The sequence below is a fragment of the Barbatula barbatula genome (assembly GCF_947034865.1).
Source record: "Barbatula barbatula genome assembly, chromosome: 19".
Classification (NCBI taxonomy): domain Eukaryota; kingdom Metazoa; phylum Chordata; class Actinopteri; order Cypriniformes; family Nemacheilidae; genus Barbatula; species Barbatula barbatula.
Window position 1 is genome coordinate 806,870 of NC_136782.1, and position 22,575 is coordinate 829,444.

Sequence of the window (22,575 nt, forward strand, 5' to 3'; positions counted from 1 at the left end):
TATATTTATTAGGGTTAGGAGTACATTATACCAGAACATGTTATATTTAAGTATAAGTATATTTAACTAGTGTAGAGATCAATGTTTTAAAGTAAAAGCAGTTGTCCACTTTTTGCCTTTTTTTTTTAAGGGGGCAAATGTTATCAATATCAAACTTTTGATTTGCATCTCTTATCACTGATCTTAATCGTTAATCAATGAACCATTTACTATGTCTTTTGATTTTCAACTGATCTGATTGTTGTCTGATCATTTGTAATTAAAAAATTCCTGCAAGGGCTTTTAGTCAAGAAAGACTAATTACTTACGACTGCAATCTGATGATCACAATTACATACCATATAAGTAGAACTGTGTGTGTCCATATGCGTAGCAAGGTTTCATCAAAGAAAGTATATAAATGATATTTAGGCTGTGTCATGTGGTCAGCAGTTACAAATCAGGGTATTTTATTACGGCTTAGAATTCTGCTCAGCCAATCAGAATCAAGGACCAGAACTGACTGTTTTATATTAAATGTTTTTTCTGTAAAATGACAGGATATAAGGATAAATAATAAATTGTTACCCCGTCTTTCTTGTAAATTAGCTGTCTTTTACTGTTTTTGACCATATTTAAAAAATAAACTGTAAAAAATACAAATTTCTGGCAGCTGGGCACAGTAAAATTAGGTTTTTCCATTTTTTTCTTGTAATTTTGCAGTTTATTTTTGTAATTTTAAGTTTTTTGACTGTATTTTAAGAGTACATAAAAATATTTTTACATTGAAAGTCTGTAAAAAGAATTTTGACATCGTAAGTAATCTCATTTTTGACGGAGGTGCCTTTTAGGGGGTTCGGCATTGGAAATCTTTACTAGTTTACCTCGTAGTAGCTACGTGATTCTCACGAAATCTTGGTTTCCAAGATTTTAACAAATGTAATGTATATTTTAAGAGAAAATGATAAATGTAAAAAGAAATGTACATGGAAAACTAGCTCTATCGGTTCTGATAATCAATTTTGTCGTATAAACAGTACAGTATGACAAGAGAATCTAAAAAGAAATCTGTTAACCTGGCAGTCATTTGGAAGCAACTTCAGTCATGGGCACTTATACAATACTGTACCTTTATTATACATGAATATTCTGCTAATGTTTTTTGCTGTCATTTGAAAAACCTAGTAGAACGTAGACATTTTCTATAAATTATTTTTCAAATATTTTATATTACGACATACACTCATAGCTGGACATTTTACAGAAATTTGAGCAGAAAACGCAATAAAATACAATCAAAAGACAACATTTTTATCTTAAAATTATTCTTTGTGCAAGGTAGATAACACAATTATGTTTATTATGATCATTTTATGGGTGTTACTTAATGATAGGTTTTATAATTTATATGACTTACAATTGTATTCAGATGGATGACATGACCACACATACTCTCTATTCTTTACAGCATGAGAATATGTCAAGATCCAAGTGAACCACCCGCACTCGAGCAGATGTTCCAGCACACCTGGTTAACTTTAGACTGAAGGCCGGCCTCACTGTTCCTCACTGCTATCTGATGCAAGGTAATGTCACAGAGATTGAAAACCAAGGTCTTTGTGATAGACAGATCAGATCACATATAAAACGGGATTATAAATGCACTCTTGCGAGGGTGTTTAAATGATGATCACTCGAGCACGTGGTTTTTCAGCCAAGCATTCACTTATGTTGGTATGCCACCCGAGCATTTTGCAATAGATACTTATGTCTGTAATGCTTACTGCTTGTGTATATTTATTATTCTAAATGTGCATAATGTGTTCTTAAAATGCCGATATGTTGTCATTTAAATATTTCTCTATAATACAGAAGCTGTGTTGTTTAGCTTTACAGAGCCAACTAGATATAAATCTACAACAAAACATGGCTTTTGACCTTAAGTAAGAAAATGCACTGCTTTCAAACTTTTTATTCTTGAATAGCTTGCTCTATAGAAAATAAATGTGCAATAATGTATAAGAAACTAATGAATGAATTCATTTGAAATTTGATCAAAACATGCAAAAAAAAAAAATGTCCGTCATGTTTACGGAAATGTCTGACATCCACGACACTCCTCCCATCAGTTCTGTGATTGGGCGTTCGCTAGGATTCCTGGGTAGGGGACTTCAGCGGAGTCTGATGGGGGCGCTCGCGAGCAGACTTCTGAGTGCTTAAAAGACAAATGGGACACATATATCGCAGCGTCCACCATGACAGTTGGAGGAGGTTTTAACCCTTAATCTCATGCACTCCCATTGAAAAAACTGCTACAGATATATTATTATTAGTATTACATTATTGAAAAACAGACCAGAGTGAATTTCGTCACTATTATTATTATTTTTATTCTGCTTTCACTTTCAAATGCAAAACAAATATTGAAAAGCTGATATAACATTCTTATTAAACAATACTTTCAACCATTTGAGATCATTAGAATTGTTGAACATTGTGTTAAAATACTTGATTCAAACAGTCATTTTGTTATTCCTCGTCTCCGTATGTATGTACATAGATTTTAATGTGCATATGACACTCTACACAAATGCTGGACGACAAGACTGTTTTGGCAAATAAACTCAACATGCTTCTAATGAAGCTCTTTCTATGATCATATTTAGTCAATTGACACATCAGAAATGCCCGAAATATCTCAGCCACGTTCACAGAAGACAATTATAACAAAGATGACAAAAAAAATCGGGTTCTTTTCTACGCATGAACATAAGAAGAGAACTGTAGCGAACTGATATTTCATGGAATGCTGGTTTAACGCTGATGTCACAAAACAAATCACGACATCACCAGTTCTTGCTCAAACTTCCAGTTTGTCTGTTCTTCAAATAAAGCACACGCCACCATCTCGCACATCATAGAGACGGCTTTTAGGATATTTCTATTCGTATTAGTTTATAGAGCTCATATTTGCTGGGTTACAAAATGTCAAAGAAAAAGAAACGCATTAAGATTCTTCAAATTGTCATTTTTAAGGATTTTCTTAAAAATAAGTGCTGCTCCAAAAACAGTGTTAACATCTCATGTTAATGCTATTCATTCATTCATGTTTGCACGTCACCTTTACTGTAAGTGTTGATTCTTCTCTACTGGCCGGCAGCTTCAGAGGCTCTTTTTTTAAATATCACCACCATCACTGTGATGTTGTCGGTACAGCCGCGATAAAATGACTGAAGGGCGATACTCTTGGCACCGAAATGTGGCTCGTGGAGACGTTCTTTGATGAAATGCACGGCTTCCTCATTGCTAAAGGTGTCCCAAAGGCCGTCTGATGCTAGAATCATAAACTGAGGCTGCAGTGTGTCCAAGTCAAAGGTCAGCACATCAGGGTCCGGGATCAACACGTTCAGTCTCTTTAGCGGATAATCGCCAAGCGAACGGGACATGGCCAGAACACCCTGCACACGCCATGAGCCATTGAAACTGATGAAGCCACCTGAAGCAGAGAAAACATGATGAAGGCAGCTTTGCATGACATTTACATCTCTACATTAGTATTTAGCAGATGCTCTTATGCAGACACTAATTCATGAGTTCACCTTTACATAAAATCGCATTTAACAAAAAGAATGCACATTTGTGTTGTTGTCTAAGGTGAGGGCCCATACCCAGGCAGGCAAGTGTTATACGTGCTCCTCCCAAACGTTGTAAGTTCATAGAATTAAGAGTGAGTAAAATGTCAAATCAAAATCATTAAAGATTTTCCTCAGTGTAATGTCATTCATCATCAGCTCATTGCACCTATTTGCACATTTCTGATTCCATTGCCATCTGCTGTCTACCTCAACACTGATCTCTTATTTATGCGACTCAGCAGATTCATTGTTTTCCGCAGAGACTTAGTTCTGTACTCGTGCTGCGTGACACGTGGTGTCTGTGTAGACGCTCATATGTATGAAGAACGTTGTGGCTAGTCAAATCTCTTTAAACAGACAAAAAATAAACCCCCTGTTCTCAATAGAAGGTGAAAGGTGAAGTAACACCTGTTTTTAGGTTACTTGGGGTGTCGTGCCGGATCTCCGTCTTGCGGCGCTTGACAGCGGAAAAAAGACTTATTTTCAAAAAAGGTTACATTTAAAAAAGCTTCTCGATATCAGTTCTAGTTCATAAGTTCACCAACCGATGGTATGAGAGGAACACAGCTATCACTCTCAACCGAACAAACAATACTAGCCAATCAGAATTGGAGTGGAGACGTCACATTGGAGAGTAGCAAGCAAACAGTCGTCAGGATGGAGAGTACGTTTATAAAGCTTAAGTGAGGGATAATGAAACTGCCCCTGATGATAAAAAGTGATCATGACTTCTGCTTTTTTGAGGCCTCATTGATATATAACTGCTTTACTCTGTGCTGTGCCATATCATCACCATGAATACCTCTGAAACTAATGACTCAATTACTACTGGAGCACAAAATAGTTCAGTAGAGAACTAAATTCTAAACTCACTTTATTTGGCTCTCAAAATGCCACAGTCTTATTTGTTTTCTTTTTAAAAAGTAGGATTTCTATCATGATGAACTCGGTTGAATATGGCATGTTCAGCTACGTTTTTATAAAGTTGATTTTGTGGGTTCGAGTTATTCTGTGATCCATACACACGTGGCATAAAGCATGAACGTTTAAGTAACGTAACATTACAGGTTAGCTTGAAGGGAAATCGTGTTCTTCTAATCTTCTTTTTTGTTTGACAATAATCCTGCGTATGCGTCTTCTCTTGCAACCCTGCCAAAACAAAGTTCAGGCTCATGATTGTTTTTTGCATTAACCGCTGTGCAGCGTCTGCGCAGACGCACCTGCTTTCTTGATCCTTTTCCTCTCTTTGAGCTGGTAGGGCTTGTGGTCATGTGACAGCGAGATGGCACTACCGTCTTTATCACACAAGATGGCCCTCGAGTCACCAACGTTGGCGACAGTCAGCTGCTTCTCGGACAGAAGAGCCACCAGACATGTAGTTCCTGGAAATGACAAATGAATCTCTCGTAGAGTGAGAGGGTTTGCCACGCAGCTGATGAGCTAAAACAATCTTAAGTCTCATACACAGGTAGGAGATACCAAAATAAAAGTCAATGTTTATGATTTCTACATTCAATAAACTAGTATTAAAAACAAGATGAATTGAGGTTTCATCACCTGCTTCATCATAGGAGGCTGAGAGTTTCTCCGTGAGCTCTTTGTCCATGTTGAGTATGTGTTGCTTGAGGATGGACTGATGGCTCAGCAGGCTGTTCTCCTTCTGTCTCTCATACTGCTGAAGCTGTTGTCGAAGAACTGCTGGAAGATGAGTGTGCACATACTCCGCAGCTGTCTGTGAGAACCACACGTACACTTAAGCCATGTTTCCCTTACAGACTTGGGCAATATTTTCTAAATGTCCATTGAAAAAATATTGTATATTAAAGGTAAACCTGTGTGTTTGGTTTGTGGGGAGCATATCGCCGTGTTTAAAGAGTACAATTTGAAACGGCATTACGAGACGAAACATGCCGAGAAATACAAAAACTTGACTGATGCCGAACGAGCACGGACATCCACGGACTTACTAGCAAAGCTAGAAAAACAACAAGGCTGTTTTACAAAGCTGCATGGAGCCAGAGATGCAGCGACCAGAACCAGCTTTGTGATAGCCCACAAAATCGCCCAGAACAGTAAGCCGTTCTCGGAGGGAGAGTTTGTGAAAGAGTGCATGGTCGAGTCTGCAGCACTGCCATGCCCAGAGAAAAAAGAAGCGTTTGAAAACATCCCGCTGTCCCGCCGCACCGTGACGAGAAGGGTGGAGGACATAGCAGAGAATCTGGAGTTTCAGCTGCAAAGTGAAGTGGGAAGCTTCGACTTTTTTTCTTCGGCTTTGGATGAGAGCTGTGACGTCCGTGACACAGCCCAGCTGCTCATATTTCTCCGGGGGATAACGCGCGACTTCAAGCTTACGGAGGAGCTGGCAGCAATGCGGCCAATGAAAGGAACCGCAACGGGGAGTGATCTGTTCACCGAGGTAAACGCATGCATGCACAAACTGGGACTCGAATGGGACAGACTGGCAGGTGTCACTACGGATGGATGTCTGAATTTGACAGGGAAAAATGTTGGGCTTTTGAAAAGAATGCAAGATAAAGTGAGTGAACTCAACGCAGAGCAGAAATTGTTGTTTATACATTGTATTATTCATCAGCAAGCGTTGTGCAAGTCAGTGCTAAAACTTAGCCATGTGGTTGATGTTGTTACTACAACAGTTAATTTCATCAGAGCGCGAGCATTAAATCACAGGCAGTTTGTTTCACTATTGGAGGAGCAAGAGAGCAAACATGGTGATGTCAGGTACCACACAGCTGTCAGATGGCTCAGCCTGGGCAAAGTGCTAAAAAGGTTTTGGCTTCTGAAATCAGAGATTAAGGAGTTTTGTGAGATGAAAGGCAAAACCATCCCAGAGCTATCTGATAAGGACTGGATGGCAGATTTAACATTTGCTGTTGATGTGACTGCAATGATGAATGAACTGAACTCACAACTGCAGGGCAAGGGCCTTTTTGCTCATGAAATGCATAGCCATGTGAAAGCCTTCATGACAAAGTTGCAATTAATTTCAAGGCAACTAGGCAGCAACAATCTCGAACACATGAAAACCCTGAAAGAAGTCAAACCATCAGCTGATCACCGGCACAGGTACTCATCCATGTTAGGAGCACTGCGTGATGAATTTTCAAGGCGTTTTCAAGATTTCAAAAAGGTTGAGGATGAAATGCAGCTGGTTTCCTCTCCCTTTACCTGCAGTGTTGATAGTGCACCCACTGATGTTCAGTTTGAACTCATTGACCTGCAGTCTGATTCACTACTGAAAGAGCACTTTAAGTAAGCATCACTGCTAGAGTTCTACTCTGCTCTCAAAGAGGAGAAATTTCCAAATATGAGGAGACATGCTCAGAAGATGTTGGTTCTCTTTGGATCCACCTACATATGTGAACAGACATTCTCAGTCATGAAGTTTACCAAATCCAGGTACAGATCCTCTCTCACTGATGAACATCTGTCAGCTGTGCTTCGCATCTCCACCTCAGACATTCAACCTGACTTTGATGGACTTGTTAAAGCTCAACAGAGACTGGATTTCTCACACTGAATGAAAAAAAAAGAACTGAAGAACACTAAAATGTGGAAATAAAATGTATATTATGCATAATTGAGTTCGGCATTTTGGCCCATATTTTCAGTTGTTCATTTGGCCCCCTGGGAAAAAGAATTGCCCACCCCTGATTTAGACCTAACATGATTAGCAGTGGGAGATTTCAACATTTTGACACATCCCTTTTAATTTAAACGCCATTTTAAACAAAAAAAGGATTATATAATTGTATTAATATTAAACTTAACACAATACAAATGACGTAATTAGACATATTTGAAAACAATAAATGATTCCTTAGATTTGATTTTGCTGCAAAAAACTTAACTCTTTACCAATAACCTGTATAATATGAAGTCATACAATTATTATATGCAAAATAGTAGTTACAAACTGCGCAGGGGAACGGCTGAGCCCATTGAGAACTACGCGAGAGTCATTGGATGTTAAACCTGATTTTCATTCAAACAAATGGATAAAATCGAGTAGAAGAAACACCCAATCACATGATAAAACATCCCCATTCCAGTAGACTTTAAACTTTCCAATTCCAGCTAAAGTACCTAAATAAAAGCCTTTCTACCGAGTGAGAGGAGGAGGGGTGTGATGGATGACCATATGCTGTCAATCGTCTACGAAGTACAAAGCTCGTTCAGGATCAGATTTATTAGCATATAAAAGTAAAAAATTCATCCACCATCAGAAATGTGCTGGACAGATTCCGGCTTTTATCCTCAAAATAGGTTTGATATGTGCACAAAACTCTTTATGTTTAATCAGATGCAGCCAGCAAACACACAAAGAATGAGGAAAAGCAGCAGAGAACAAAAGTACTGGAACGAACTTTCATTTGTTCTCCTTCATGTCAGAACCTCAAACAGACGTCTCCATGTGTGTTATGCAGAAAAGCTTATAACGGTCAGACAGGCTTTAAGAAGAAGCCTTTGCAGCAGATGTGTCACCATCCAAACATGTGCTGTGCACAACTGTCTGACATCTGATATGTAAAGCACTCTTTTTTAATAAAGAATCATACAACAGCATTAATTATGACACAATATGCATATATTTCACATTCATCTCTCTGGTGCCAGTGATGTGGATAACCTTGACAGTAAGCAATACTGTTTCCAGATAAACATTGTGCCACATTTATTCTTAAAATAAAGTCTTCATCCACATTTCCCTTCTAACATTTCAGAGGAGCGGCAAATCTGTTTCTCTCTCTCTCCTCTCTTTCTGACAAATGGTCTCCGTTGTTAACCTCACTTTAACCAAAGATAATAAAGAATAATGTGCCTTTGCTATTTCAATGAATGGGGATAGAATATCAACGACGACTCCTCTAGCCCCGCCCACTGGTTCGTGAACGATTCCAGCCATGTACACGTAGTACACATGATAACCATTTCGGCTGAAGATTTGTTTCATCCGTCCGTTTAAACTAAGCAGCAGATACACTCATTTGCTGTGTTGCCATTTTCGTTATTAATAAGCTCTTTTATGCTCTCTTATGCCAGATATACCACCTAATACAAGTGTTCTAATACACGGTCAGTTGCAGATTTTGAGATTGTTTTGTTCTTATAAAATATATAAACAATTTGCATTTTAAGGTTTCTTAACTTTTTATTTGCTTATTTTTTCTGTGAAGATCTGACAAACCTGTAGCTTTAGCGAAGGGCTCTGCAGCTCAGCTAGCCCCGTGTCGTTTGTGCAAATGTAAAGATTTCCATCACTGTTATTTTGATTTAGATCGACCAAGCAACAAACATTGTGCAGAGATAATATTAAATCCAACCGGGATCTTATGCAAGTAAAACTATATGTACTATTGTGTCTAACCAGGTTAAGCTAAGCACGTAGCTTGTCAAACAGACACAGAGATGTAAATCACAGGGCTCACTGATGTCTTTTGGAACAGTTATCCAATCATAGCAGTGGGCGTTTACTTTCAAGTCTTCAATGCAGTCCGCCCATAAAAACTGAGCCTTTCTTGAGCCGGCCTCAAAACCAGGGTAGAAAATAGCCTACGTTATCAAATAATACAAATGGCCAGTTCAGGACACCTTTAAGACCGACGCTTTTCTCTTTCTCAGACTGATTATCTGTGTATGACCTCTGTGACAGGCTTTCCGTTAGGAAAAACCAATAAACCGTCCACTGCTCTAGATAGAAACATTCTTTGTTTCGCGCATTACAGTAGCAAATATTTGAATAAATGGACAAGAAGAAGAAGAAGAGCTTTCAAAGGCCAATCAAATTCTCTGGAAGTCTTCTGAAACTGCTGGAGATTTCTTTTGTGTAAATTGTCGATGGTTTGTGAAACACTATGAAAGGGTCATATGACACGGCTGAAACTGATATCGTCATTTGTTTTAGATGTGTTACACGATTTAAAGTTGAAAACGATGTATTTTCCACATACTCTCTGAAACACGCTGATATTTAAGTGTGCTGTGATTGGCCGGGTAACAAGCGCGTAGTGATTGGTCGCGTGACGGAATGCGATGCCCCTTACATTGCACTGACAGCTACGCCCACCTTACTTGCGTTTTGATTTGGGTCAAGTCATACCACGAGCTGACGTAGATTTGTGTGGGCGTGGCGTTTCAGAGCGTTCGCTTTTAGATAGAGCCTCGTTTCGTTTGTCATTTATTTCTACTGTTTATTGTTAAGACTCCCGTGAGCTATTTGATATAACGGGCTTTTTCAAAGTTCTTCACATCGTTCTTGAAAGTTGTGTCCGTTTTAGCTGCTGTGTTCAAATGCCATTATTGTGATACGTACAGTCATTATTATTATTGACCGCATCCACTCCCAACGGTCAGAGGAAAGCCTCGCTGTACAGACGACACGGAAATGACCCGAGAACACACGGAAGTGTGCCAAACGCTATGGAAAGCCGTTTGGGTCATATTTCGCCATCAACCAGACGCCTGGTGTTCATATGACGCCTGCTTTTACGGCGTTTAAGACGTACAGACGCCGTAAATTACGGCGTTTAAGACGTACAGACGCCGTAAATTACGGCGTTTAAGACGTACAGACGCCGTAAATTACGGCGTTTTAAATGCAATGCGAAACGCCGTTCATTTCGCCGTTTGAACTTCCATATTACGCCGTAAATTACGGCGCTTCCGTGTAACAAAGACGCCGTAAAAAGCGGCGTTTTTTATAATATTAAAATCAGCCCCGCCTTTTCTACACAGTCCAGCCCCTCCAATGAACACAAAGACATGTGTAGTAGAATGTCGATCTGAATAAGTGTTCCTGTTTTTAACTTTATTGCGAATAATGCTTAGACTTTCATCATGTGATATTTTTCCATTGGGCGCGTTTATCCTCCTTTTCGTTTATCATATGTGTACGAGCGGCAGACTTTTGAACGAGCACGTTCTTGACACTTTGTGCGTTTATGTGACTTCGAGCTCGCCGGTCCTGTCGTCCACGGTGGCGTAGTGGACTGCGTGCGCAGCAGCGGAACTTCATGACTTTTAACGATTGGAGTTCGACTCCGCGGTCCGACCATATTCTTCATTCCTTTTGAATTGTTCTATTGAGTCGTGTTTTTAAATGTTGGAACACTACCTGTTGCTGGCAACTTATTAAATGACAAGAAACGCTTATTACAAGCCAACGGTCTAAGGCCTTTATGCATGCAATAGCTGCGGGCTAAGTCTGCTACTGTGGCTGTTGTAGCTTGCCACAAAAGGCTCCATAGGCTTTGGAAAGGCGTAAGATTGTTTATTTTACATGGTGCTAATTGAGGTTTGAGTTTAGCCTATGTAGTACATTTTATTCTGCTAGTTGAGGCTGTAATAAAAAGTTCATTGTTATAACAGTTGTCTATATTAATATGTGATACGTTATCAAAAATGTTCAGCATCGTTATGTTCAGTGTCACGTGTTCCCCATTAAGGTTAGATTAGATGATTAGATTAGATTCAACTTTATTGTCATTACACATATACAAGTACAGTGTAACGAAATGTAGTTTAGGTCTAACCAGAAGTGCAGTTCGCAAGTGCAGGATATACAGTGATACAATACAGAATACAATATCAGAGAATATAATACAGTGGGCATGGACTATACAAATATTTTGCAGTAGGTGTGTTCTATGAAAATATGACAGTAGGTATATACTATGAACAATATATACAGATGGCTATATACTATGAACATTAATGTACAGGTGGATATGAACAGATATTAATTTAGTCTAAAATAGTGCAAGTGATTTAAGTATGCATAAATTATTGACATTGGCTGTTAAAGTTGCAGTGCAATAGGTGAGTTAATGCAGTTGTTGAAGTTGCAGTTATTAAAGTTACGGTGCAGTAGATTAGTTAATGCAGTTAATAGGTTGCAGTCCAGAAGATGAGTTAATGCAGTTAATAAGGTTACAGAGCAGTAGATTAGTTAATGCAGTTACTGAAGTTACAGTGCAATTGATGAGTTAATGCAGTTATTAAAGTTACAGTGCAGTAGATGAGTTAATGGAGTTATTAAAGTTATAGTGGAATTGATGAGTAGATGCAGTTAATAGAATTACAGTTCAGTAGATAGGTTAATGCAGTTATGGAAGTGGTCCATTAGTGCAAATGAGCATTCAGTTAAATATTCCTGGTGTGCAAGTGAGCAGTATTGAGTGCAATTCTAGTATGCTGAATTGCACAGGAATATAAAAATAGATGTTAAAAATTGATAATATGAGCCATTATTAATAATTGCTATATTAAAATAATTTCTGAAGGATCATGTGAAACTGAAGACTGGAGTAATGATGCTGACAAATTCACATTTTGATTGTTCTTGGTGTGAAAGGCAAAAAACTAAGTTAACTTCTAAACCTCAAGCTCGTGTATGATGTTGTGGTGCTGCGACAACGAAGTATAAAAAGCAAAACTTCCTTGTCTTGTAATTGTCTGTTAAGGGCACTTATAACAACAACAATGATATAAATATCAGAATCAGAATCAGAAAGAGCTTTATTGCCAAGTATGCTTGCACATACAAGGAATTTGTTTTTGTGACATAACCTTCCAGTACACAGAGACAACAACACACAGACAAGAAATAGGCAAATAAATAAGTGTATAAACAATTGTGCTAGAAATTATAATGGGATAGGATTAAGTAGATGCAGGGATGTACTGGAGGGGTAACAATAAATATAAGGATATTGCACATTTTTATTGCATAAGTGGGGAACATTTAACTGTTCATGAGGTAGATTGCCTGGGGGAAGAAACTGTTCTTGTGCCTGACTGTCCTGGTATTTGCGGCTCTGAAGCGCCGTTTCAATGTAAATATTACATTGAAACGGCGATCAGTCATTGTAATGCTAAATACTTTAAGTTGCTTAACAATTCCTTTGTACAAGAAATACCGGTGCCGCTGCTAGCCATTTTGGTGCCCTAAGCATAATTCCATTATGATTTTTCTATATCCTAATGAAATAACATTAGATAAAAAAAATTATTAGGCTATTTTTGGTGCCCCTACGCACAGATGCGTCTGGTGGGAGCGGTGGCGCTGAGTAATACGCTTTAACAAATGCTGCGTAACTGGTAATGTTATAGGGATCGAGCCTGCCATGTTGACTAAAGTCACGATGAAAAACGACTTTGTTTGCGCATCAGATATCACATCAGATCGTAAGGGCATCTATTTTCAATCAAATTAAGAGTTTGCAGTACATTTAGAATTGGGGTAGGCTTGTTGTCAATTGGCGTCCATTTAATGATTTACATACATACAGGCAATGCAAGTTTATTTATATAGCACATTTCAAACAGTTAATGGTGATTTATATAGAAAGTACAAAAAAAGAAGGATATGCAAAAGAGATCTTCAAAAAGCGTTAATTCTTTTAAATCACACATACTTAAGAATAGAAAATAACAATAAATAGGAAATCAAATGTGCAACGGAAGGAAAAGGAAGACAAATGAACGACTAATTGTGTTTTTAATCTGGATGTAAAAGTAGCTAATATTGAAGAGCATCTGATGCCTGTGGCTTCAGGTGGCATAGTTTCTTATCGCTGACGAACCTTGTTTTGAGTCAACTTTTGTTATCTCTAACTGACTTGATTCTAATGATCTGAGTAGTCTGTTGGGTTATTTTATAATGTACAGTATACAGTTGAGGAAAAACACATCTTAATTTTGCAATCATTTATAAATTGATTATATTAATGCATTACTTTAAATTATATAATAGCCTATATAAATATAATAAAAGAACAACACGCACGCATAATTAAGGCTAAATAATTTGGTTAAGCAAATAAGAGTTAAGGGAGTTATATATTATTCGTAAAAATAAATAAAAAATCACTTACATAATGCAGTTATTATGCATAAGTCCCACACTAAAACTAAGATAAGTGAACGCGGCCTCGTCAAAATAGCCATCCCAAAATACAAAACGATTTAACAAACATGATCGCTTAGCAACTTCTAAAGAAAGGCAGTATTTATGTAGGGAGTCTCAAAGAGCGCGTTTCTCCGCAGCCGGCATCAACAGACTGAGAATGAGAAACAAACTTGAATTTAGATATGATTTATTTTACTCGTCAAAGCACGTATTTTTTCAATAAAGAAACTCAGCTCGATGTGGATGGAGCATATAATAACCTAAATATCCAGTGCTTTTGTGTTGCATACCTTTTACGTTCTGCCCAGTTAGGCGACTGTGTGTACCTACATTATTTTTCATTTAATTAATTAATTTTTTAATTTATTTAATTGGCTTTTATTGTTTGACAATTTAGCTTAAGATGCCTGCAACTTTCGTTATTGCACCTTTGCTGATTGTTATGTCTTTACCAATAAGTAAGTTATAAAACAGGCCTATATTTTCCTTTAAAAATTGCTATATAATAATAACGCAACAATATTTTTTGGTCAGCATTTCCCTTACTGTTTCTGTATGTGAACAGTCTCCTCCATTTAAGATTTTTGATCGTCAAAATCTTATAGAGGTTTATACTGAATGCATGCAGCATGTGCAGTCTATATGTAAATGGAAATACAAACGGGTTCGTAGATGTGAATAATTTGAATCAATAAAAACATACTGACAACAGCCACAGTAGCAGACTTAGCCCGCAGCTATTGCATGCATAAAGGCCTTAGACCGTTGGCTTGTAATAAGCGTTTCTTGTCATTTAATAAGTTGCCAGCAACAGGTAGTGTTCCAACATTTAAAAACACGACTCAATAGAACAATTCAAAAGGAATGAAGAATATGGTCGGACCGCGGAGTCGAACTCCAATCGTTAAAAGTGATGAAGTTCCGCTGCTGCGCACGCAGTCCACTACGCCACCGTGGACGACAGGACCGGCGAGCTCGAAGTCACATAAACGCACAAAGTGTCAAGAACGTGCTCGTTCAAAAGTCTGCCGCTCGTACACATATGATAAACGAAAAGGAGGATAAACGCGCCCAATGGAAAAATATCACATGATGAAAGTCTAAGCATTATTCGCAATAAAGTTAAAAACAGGAACACTTATTCAGATCGACATTCTACTACACATGTCTTTGTGTTCATTGGAGGGGCTGGACTGTGTAGAAAAGGCGGGGCTGATTTTAATATTATAAAAAACGCCGCTTTTTACGGCGTCTTTGTTACACGGAAGCGCCGTAATTTACGGCGTAATATGGAAGTTCTAACGGCGAAATGAACGGCGTTTCGCATTGCATTTAAAACGCCGTAATTTACGGCGTCTGTACGTCTTAAACGCCGTAATTTACGGCGTCTGTACGTCTTAAACGCCGTAATTTACGGCGTCTGTACGTCTTAAACGCCGTAAAAGCAGGCGTCATATGAACACCAGGCGTCTGGTTGATGGCGAAATATGACCCAAACGGCTTTCCATAAAACGCAGACGTCTCGCGACTTACCTGTCCTCCGTGGCCGTCAAAGATGCTGAAGATGCGCGGGTGACTCCCGTTGAGCGCGTCAGCGAGGAGGACGTCGAACCTGTCCTCCATGTGATCCCTCCTGCCCTGGACGGAGTACACCGCCGCAGCCGGACTCCTGAAGTCCCACGTCCTGGACACCTGCTCGTCGTCCGCGAGCTCTGCGTCATTCTTGCTCTTCGTCGCGCGCATGGACTGCGCGATGGTCTTGACGTCATCCGTGTGGAAGAGGTAGCTCCAGAGCGCCAGGCTGCCGCAGAGGAGCAGCAGGGTCCCGGGTCTGAGGAGCAGATATCGCATGATTCTCCAGGGCACGGACAGCACGCTCATGCTCTCCTCCTGCTGCTGCTAACGCATGTTATCCCCGCGCGTCAAACGCTCCGTTACGCTCTGCGCGGTGGTGTCGAGACGTGACGCTCGGATCGACGTGCTTCAGCGGGTGCACGTAACGTTACGCGAAAGCGTTGAGATCAGACGAGATCGGTCATCTGTTTATGTGAGCGAGAGAGTCCAGTCAGTCACTCGGTCACAGCGCTCGCGCTGCATTCTTTCACGCGTACGTTAATACGCGCATATAAATACGGCTGAGCAAAATGCTCGTCAAAATAAAAGTCCGCATTCATCGTCCCGTCTCCACGCGTAAACCTAAACGATCAAAGTAAACGAGTATTCTTGATTGCTTTCGTCGTTCTAGGATACTGTAGTATAATAGCCTATATCAACTCCTTGAAAGTATTCTGTATTAGCCACAGTAGGCTAGGACCTTTAACATTTACCACACGTTTACTATACTGCCCCACACAGGCCGAGTGCAGTAACTACACATTGAGATAGGGCTGAAATGGGCATTGTGACATTCTTGTGACCAGTCTCCTGGTTCAGTTTTGTCCGGTTTTAGAGAAACAAGAGTTAGGCTACAGCGCAATGACAAAGTTTGTAGGGCAGTGTAGTAAATGCTAAATCACGTGGTCGAGTATTGCGTCATCTGTGATGATCAAAGTGTAGTAATAGATACAGTGTATAGAGATGTGACAACCAGACACACGGATACAACACTTTTGAGAGGACTTTGGTGGCCTGTCGCTTATTGCTCCCTGAACTCTTTGTAAGTCGCTTTGGATAAAAGCGTCTGCCAAATGAATAAATGTAAATGTAAATGTAGTCAGTCAGTCTTCTTCCCAGGTTAGTGACATCACAAACCTCTGAATTTCATAAGCCCTGCCCTCAGGAACACGCAACCAACAGACTATAAAGTTAGCTTAACCTATCAGGGCGTTTTGGGAGGACGGGATTCTGGTGCAAACTCTAGCGTTTGATAAAAATGTTGTTGCAATAATGTCAAATATGTGAAAAGCATGAAACCTAACAGTCGAAAATGCATGCTTAATGATTAACCAAACCTTAGGCCTGCCCTACACGGTGCTCTATTTCTACAAATAAAACGCAAGAAAATATACTGTAGGAGTCAGCTGTTGATAGACATCTCTGAGAGTCGCCAAAGAAAAATATTCTGAGATTTCCATTCTAAAAAAAAGGTGACAAATCTTGCCCCGTGGGTTTCATTAGTGCACCTGACAGCCTTCTACTCACTCATAGTGTAATCTAGAATCACAGGACACTGCACCATTCAAACAGTTTGACCCTCTGGTTGTGTTCATTAGAAGACTGTTTGTGACCTTCGTGGAAACATTTGTCCACGGTATGATTAAAACCACTCTTTCAAGAAATGTCAAAACATGTTTTTTTATTTATTTATAATTAATAAAGCACTCACATTTTTTGTTGTTGTATATTTTATTTACATCTAAAACCTTTGAATTTCTATTATTATTTTATAGTTATGTTCACTTAAAATTGACTTTTCATTCAACAAATTTTAAGTCCCACTTTGGTTTTTTAGTTACATTGGATGAAATAAAAATAGCAAAAACTTGAAATATCAATGACCACTACATAATCGTGGCTGCATAATGGCTGAAATCTATAAGAAAATATTTGTCAAAAACTTAACCTCTGAAAATCTATAAAATTATAATAAAATAAATTATTTTTAAACTATGCAAAGATGCCAAAATATGCTTACATACAAATCTGACCATCCCAAGAAAAAGTGGGATAGTTATCAAGTTATCATTTCTCTGCTCCAGTAAACCTCTTTAACTTCACTGTCACAGAGGCAATGTTTCATCTGAAAGCATCAATAAATCTTGCAGCGGGACCTTGATCTACATTGAAGTGTGTGTGTGTGTGTGTCAGTTTTTATTTGACATCAAATGGGAAGAAAACACCTACATGGCTTTTATGGTTCTGTTTGTGGTGTGTGCATGTATGTGAACGCTGTTCACATTATTAAAAAAAAGAAAGAAAATGCTGTGAAATTGAGTCATTCCCCATTCATTTCCTGTGGGCGGACAAATGGGTCCCCGAAGGTAAGAATGAGCTCATTTTTTTGTACAACCACTTAACCTCTTTAATTGCTGTTGCATTATTCACAGATATACAGCACTGTATCATTATTAAATGAACATTGCATATATCTCCTAAAGGTTATGAATGTGATGCACAGTATATAGTCCCTGTTCTTCTGAAACCTTGGAGAAATGGAAAAAACTGTTTACTTCTTAAATGATTAAACTGTCAGAGTTTGTCATAGCACTTTTTTCATAGTCTGTTTTGGTTAGGTATTTGCAAAAGCCACTGACGAACATACAAGTAGCTAAAGGGGGCGCTAATAATCATATTTCACAAAATATTAAATAAAAACACAAAACATGGAGATACAAGGTTTCAGAAGTTTTTGTCAGAAGCCCGTCATTGTGTGTTCTTGATGACATGTAGGGCTGTGATCTTCACTGCCAATAGAGCTTCATTACAGGCTTGAGGGATGAAGCTCGGTGGAAGAAGAAAACCGTATCTTCCGCGGTCCTGAAGCTCAAAAGTGAAGGAATATTTAATGCCAAGGTCATATGCCCAGTCATCAGATCCTCCTGGGGCTAAATCTAAGACAACAGAAAGACAATGAAAGTTCATATACTGTAAAAAAAAAGAGAAAAGCTCTAAGGATGAGTTATTATTAGTTATTAGATCTCATGTATGTTAAATGACACGTATTATGTCTTTGTGTGAGTTTTTTGTGTGCATATCCTGGATGGGTCGGTACTCACTCCTACATTAAACGCCTTTTATCCAAAGCGACTTACAGAGAAGATAAAGGAAACCAGAGCCATTGAGAGAGAGAGTTGCATCAACTCCGTTGACTCCAATGGAACCGTTTTTTCACAGCAATGGAGGTTCATGGAGCCACTCAATAGTTCCCGGAAGTTAGAAACGCATGGAGCTGGGACTACACAGATTGTGACAAACTTTTAACCCATTTAAAGACGCAAATGATTTAATGAATAAAAAACGAAAGAAATAAAGCATTTAAAGAGAAAACATAACGTCCTGGAACTAACTGAAGGCTCCATGAATCACGCGACACGCAGAAATTTTGAACTTCCATTGTTGCAACTTTCTCTCCCAACGGTTCTGAAGGAAACCAACAAAGCGCTTTGTCAATAGAAGGCAGCAATACTTGCTTATACAAAGATACTATTTTTCACCAAATTCGAGGCCAAAGAACAGCGATCTCCTTTTCTGTATGCCGTAAAACTGGTCTTCCATTGCTCTCGTGTGTCTCGTGACTGGTTGCGTCATTAAGTTCCTTAATGTGACCTGTTGGTAATGTTTTTATACCGTTTTTACTGTATGTTTAAATAAATGCCCGTGGCTGACGGCCTTTGCTTCTTGCGTTTTTTTTCATTGTCGGGAGGGGTTAGGTTTAGAGGTAGGAATGGGGTTCAGTGCTCTAAAATATCTATTATTTCATATTTAAGTACAAATGATATGTATTTATAAGTCCAAAGCCTACAGGAGGCAAAGCTGACACGGACCGGACCAGCGCATCTATTACATGTCTAAGTTGCTTGGTTGGCATGTGGGTGAGTAAAAAATCAGGACATTGGTATGAACTAATTTAAGTTATCAATTTATAACATTAAATTGTGGTTCAGACACCTTTCTAGCGGCTTACAAGTGAGAAACTTACAGATGGTTTTTGCTCCGGGACCATATTTATAATGATTCCTGTAGTATCTGCGTATTTTTGTCGAGGCTTCCTTAGCGAGTTCAAGCTGTTGACAAGACACAGGAATATGGATATTGAAATGTTAAACACACGGTTTTCACATTGAGTTGTTCATCACACGCACCAGCTCATTGTGGTTTGGAGCTTCATCGTAGGAGTAGGAGTAGGGAAACAGGAGCATCTGAGAGTAGGAATGGATGGAAATGTAAAGCTTCACCGTGTCTTTATGAGAGCGCAGAAACTTGGCCACAGCTTGAGCCTCCGGTTCAGACTCGGGGTACTGACCGCGATACGTGGGATCACACGGGTCATTGGACGCACCCCTCGCTTCATAAAACATCAGAAGAACTCATCTTTATTTTCACATCAAGAAGGCGTAATGATGAACCTATGTCTGTGAGACACTTACTGCACCAGTGAGAATCAAAGTTTCTGTTCAAATCAACGCCAACACATTCACTTCCCTCTTTGAGTACAGAGCGATTTTTCCTCCACATTCGATCCTGTTTGGGAAATGAACAATGGAAGGCAATGGGAGTTTCTGTTGTTAAGTTTACAGATATTTAACAAGGTTGATATTTTCAGCATATTACTGTTGTCCACGTGTACTTGTATCCATCTGGGTTCATGACTGGCAAGATGTAAATGTCCATGCTATTCAACATCTCTGTTATTTCACTGTTGTGGGAGTAAAATCTTAGCGCCTGACAACAAAGAACAGAGAAACACGGTAGACTGTGAGTGACAACACTTCCTAATGCGTGAGATACTTCCACCCACCACAATGATTGACAGGTTTCTGTGCCATGCATTGGAATCGCAAATGCAAAGAAAATTGGTTCTTCATACGTGACACAGAGAATGCGAATGAGCAGATGAGTCATTTCTAATGCGATTAAAATACGATGTTTGCACTTTATGTTAAGATAGTGGTGTAAGGTGTTACCGTATAATACTGACATAGTTGACAAACCACAAGCAGAAAGCTGGAGCGATCCACTCTCGCGCATGGATCCCACAGTCCATCCACATGGCCCTGTTCACCGCACCCCTTCTTCCAGACAACTGCAGTCAGAGAGAGAGATGAGGGCGCTCGTTCTGATTCGACTTACAATAAAACCTGAATCACCTGAATCTCTACCTTCATGACTTGGAGTGGCCTTTTCTCAAATGATGATCCAATAAGAATAACTTTCACCATGTCTGAATGCTCCTGGCTGGTCTGATTCATCCAGTAATAGATCTGAAAGGCAGGGCTTGTTTAAATAAGATATGATTTTGAGTTTTAAGAAAATTGGATTTCTTGCAAATCTGTAGTCATCTTACATCCTCTAAAGAATGATATCTCTCATGGTAAACACCACCACTGCGGGGATCTGACGAATCATTTCTGGTCTGCATCTCAACCAGCGCTTCTGTGTTTTCCACGAGAACCCTGAGGTCACATGCAGAGATAGTGTAGGCTTGTCATTACGCAGATTAATATGATCTAAAACATCATCTGACTTCAAACAAAACAACGGCAGCCCAAAGAGACCCACACATTGTTCCTCAACTTCAACTTCAGAACACAAAATTAGAGCTTTGAGGTAAATCTACTCTCCAAAACGCCATAGCAGCAGCAAGCCAATAGAGAGCATTAAAACAAACCTGTTTCTTCTTTCTGCCTGTTGCAGTGCCTCTGATGGACAACTTTAAAGGCCATTTTCTCAATATTTCCAATAAATATTGTCCTATCCAAACAAACCATATATTTTGACCATTGTGACTTGTTTTGTGGTCCAGGGTCACATCTGATATGTCAGTTTTCAACAAAAAGGTAAAATTCTGTCTTCATTTACTCACCCTCTTGTCATATCAAACCTTTATGACCTTCTTGCTTCCGCAGAACACAAAAGCAGATATTTGCGTTTCGATAATGAAACGTCATGAATAAGCTTACACAATCTGTATTACAATCGTTCACAGATTTACGTACGTAAAAGGGATTCTGTGCTGTTGTAAGAGTTGGGTGACGGGCTCCACACTTGTTGACTGAACGTAAAGGTGAACCTCAGAGTTTGTTGAAATGTAACTGGGAGAAGCCGGTTGCCACAAAACTGTCTGAGCGAGAGCACAACATCCACATACACACATTTAACAATCTGAATGAGGCCGATTACTTCGCAAAATTGGTCGATGAAGAAAATGAACTCTCACCCCATTGTGACTGGTCAAGTTTTGCATGGTGTCCACATGGTCCTGTGTGGATACAGTGATGGACAAAACCTGGTCACTGCACATGAACAGAGAAACAGCTGCCATCAACATGACCGCCTGATGCATTTTCAATACGTTTATCATTTGTACATACCATGTCAAAAATATATCTTGAGCATGCTCAGTAAGGGTTGACCCATTTTAGCCACCAAAGCCAACACCTTAGGCAAAACAAAATGGTTCTATCAAGCACTTAAAGTGGTTCTTGGCTCGTAAATCATAGGTGAACCACTTTAAGTGCTGCATAGAACCACGTCTTGGTGCCGTAGAGGTTCTTCAGCAGTTCTTCGGGAACACTGAGCTGCTCTATAGAACCGCTGAAGAACCATACAGCACCGCTTCTGTGTAAAGAACCTGGTAATCCCCTGTAGGGTGCTTCAGCGGTTCTATAGAGCAGCTCAGTCATCCTCATTCAGAACCGCTGAAGCACCAAGACATGGTTCTGCACAGCACTTCAAGTGATTACGAGACAAGACCACTTAGTGTTGTAGGCTATAGACTACAAAAATACATTCTTGTGTAATGCAAAAAGATATATGAAATATGACTTACTGCTCTGACGTGCACATACACATGTGAAGAAAGTTGTTTAAACATATAAAGTAAAGCAGCTTTGTTAGAGGCTTCATTTCTGTACGTCTGTCTTCAAATAAATGGTGCAAGAATGTACTCGTGTAGGAGGCCAGTATTGATCTAGATCTGTTTGTCTTGTGGTTAAACTTTACTTTCTATTGGCGTATAGAGGACTAATCTTCTACAGGGTTCAGAAGCGTATGATCCTCAGATGGGTTCATGGAAACAAATGAGAAAAGAAGTCTCTTGTTGATGCGATGAACAGTGCCACTCATAAACAAGTGCTAGCCTGATTAGCATCAGGAACATGAATACATGGCAGTTTCTTAATGGGGTGTAACGTGTAATAAACATTCTGTTGATAATTCATATTTTATGTACTATTTTGCCAAAACTAGTATAATGAATACCTCCGTGCATTTGCACAATAAATACATTATTTTAATATTTTCAATCTGCTTGATTTTGAATCCGTGTGTCGCCTAAACTCCTTGGTGTTATTAATCGAAGCGAATTAATGAGGC

General features: G+C 39.2%; 2 protein-coding genes across 2 annotated transcripts; both read right to left on the reverse strand.

The window, feature by feature from the left end:
- Positions 1-1,932: 1,932 nt before the first annotated feature.
- On the reverse strand, positions 1,933-15,886 carry ppm1lb (protein phosphatase, Mg2+/Mn2+ dependent, 1Lb). The gene is made up of 4 exons (XM_079481167.1): positions 15,076-15,886; positions 5,172-5,346; positions 4,835-4,996; positions 1,933-3,475 (listed from the first exon to the last, which is right to left on the reverse strand). The coding sequence occupies exons 1-4, from the start codon at positions 15,421-15,423 to the stop codon at positions 3,126-3,128; spliced, it is 1,035 nt and encodes a 344-aa protein (XP_079337293.1). The 5' UTR covers positions 15,424-15,886; the 3' UTR covers positions 1,933-3,125.
- Positions 15,887-16,893: 1,007 nt separating this feature from the next.
- Positions 16,894-22,559, reverse strand: cpb2 (carboxypeptidase B2 (plasma)). Its single transcript, XM_079481168.1, has 11 exons — positions 22,031-22,559; positions 21,419-21,494; positions 21,198-21,322; positions 20,546-20,654; positions 20,361-20,462; positions 20,180-20,284; positions 19,813-19,923; positions 19,629-19,722; positions 19,344-19,546; positions 19,181-19,265; positions 16,894-18,092 (listed from the first exon to the last, which is right to left on the reverse strand). The coding sequence occupies exons 1-11, from the start codon at positions 22,105-22,107 to the stop codon at positions 17,905-17,907; spliced, it is 1,275 nt and encodes a 424-aa protein (XP_079337294.1). The 5' UTR covers positions 22,108-22,559; the 3' UTR covers positions 16,894-17,904.
- Positions 22,560-22,575: the final 16 nt, after the last annotated feature.

Excerpts from the sequence above, each read along its gene's own strand:
- cpb2 (XM_079481168.1), bottom strand. The coding sequence starts at position 22,107 with ATGAAGCCTCTAACAAAGCTGCTTTACTTTATATGTTTAAACAACTTT. Across the intron at positions 21,495-22,030 it reads TGTATGTGCACGTCAGAGCA|TGACCAGGTTTTGTCCATCA; the intron begins GTAAGTCATATT and ends GTTCATGTGCAG. Across the intron at positions 20,285-20,360 it reads GGCCACTCCAAGTCATGAAG|TTGTCTGGAAGAAGGGGTGC; the intron begins GTAGAGATTCAG and ends CTCTGACTGCAG.
- ppm1lb (XM_079481167.1), bottom strand. The coding sequence starts at position 15,423 with ATGAGCGTGCTGTCCGTGCCCTGGAGAATCATGCGATATCTGCTCCTC. Across the intron at positions 5,347-15,075 it reads TTGACGGCCACGGAGGACAG|ACAGCTGCGGAGTATGTGCA; the intron begins GTAAGTCGCGAG and ends TGGTTCTCACAG. Across the intron at positions 4,997-5,171 it reads AGCCTCCTATGATGAAGCAG|GAACTACATGTCTGGTGGCT; the intron begins GTGATGAAACCT and ends TGTCATTTCCAG.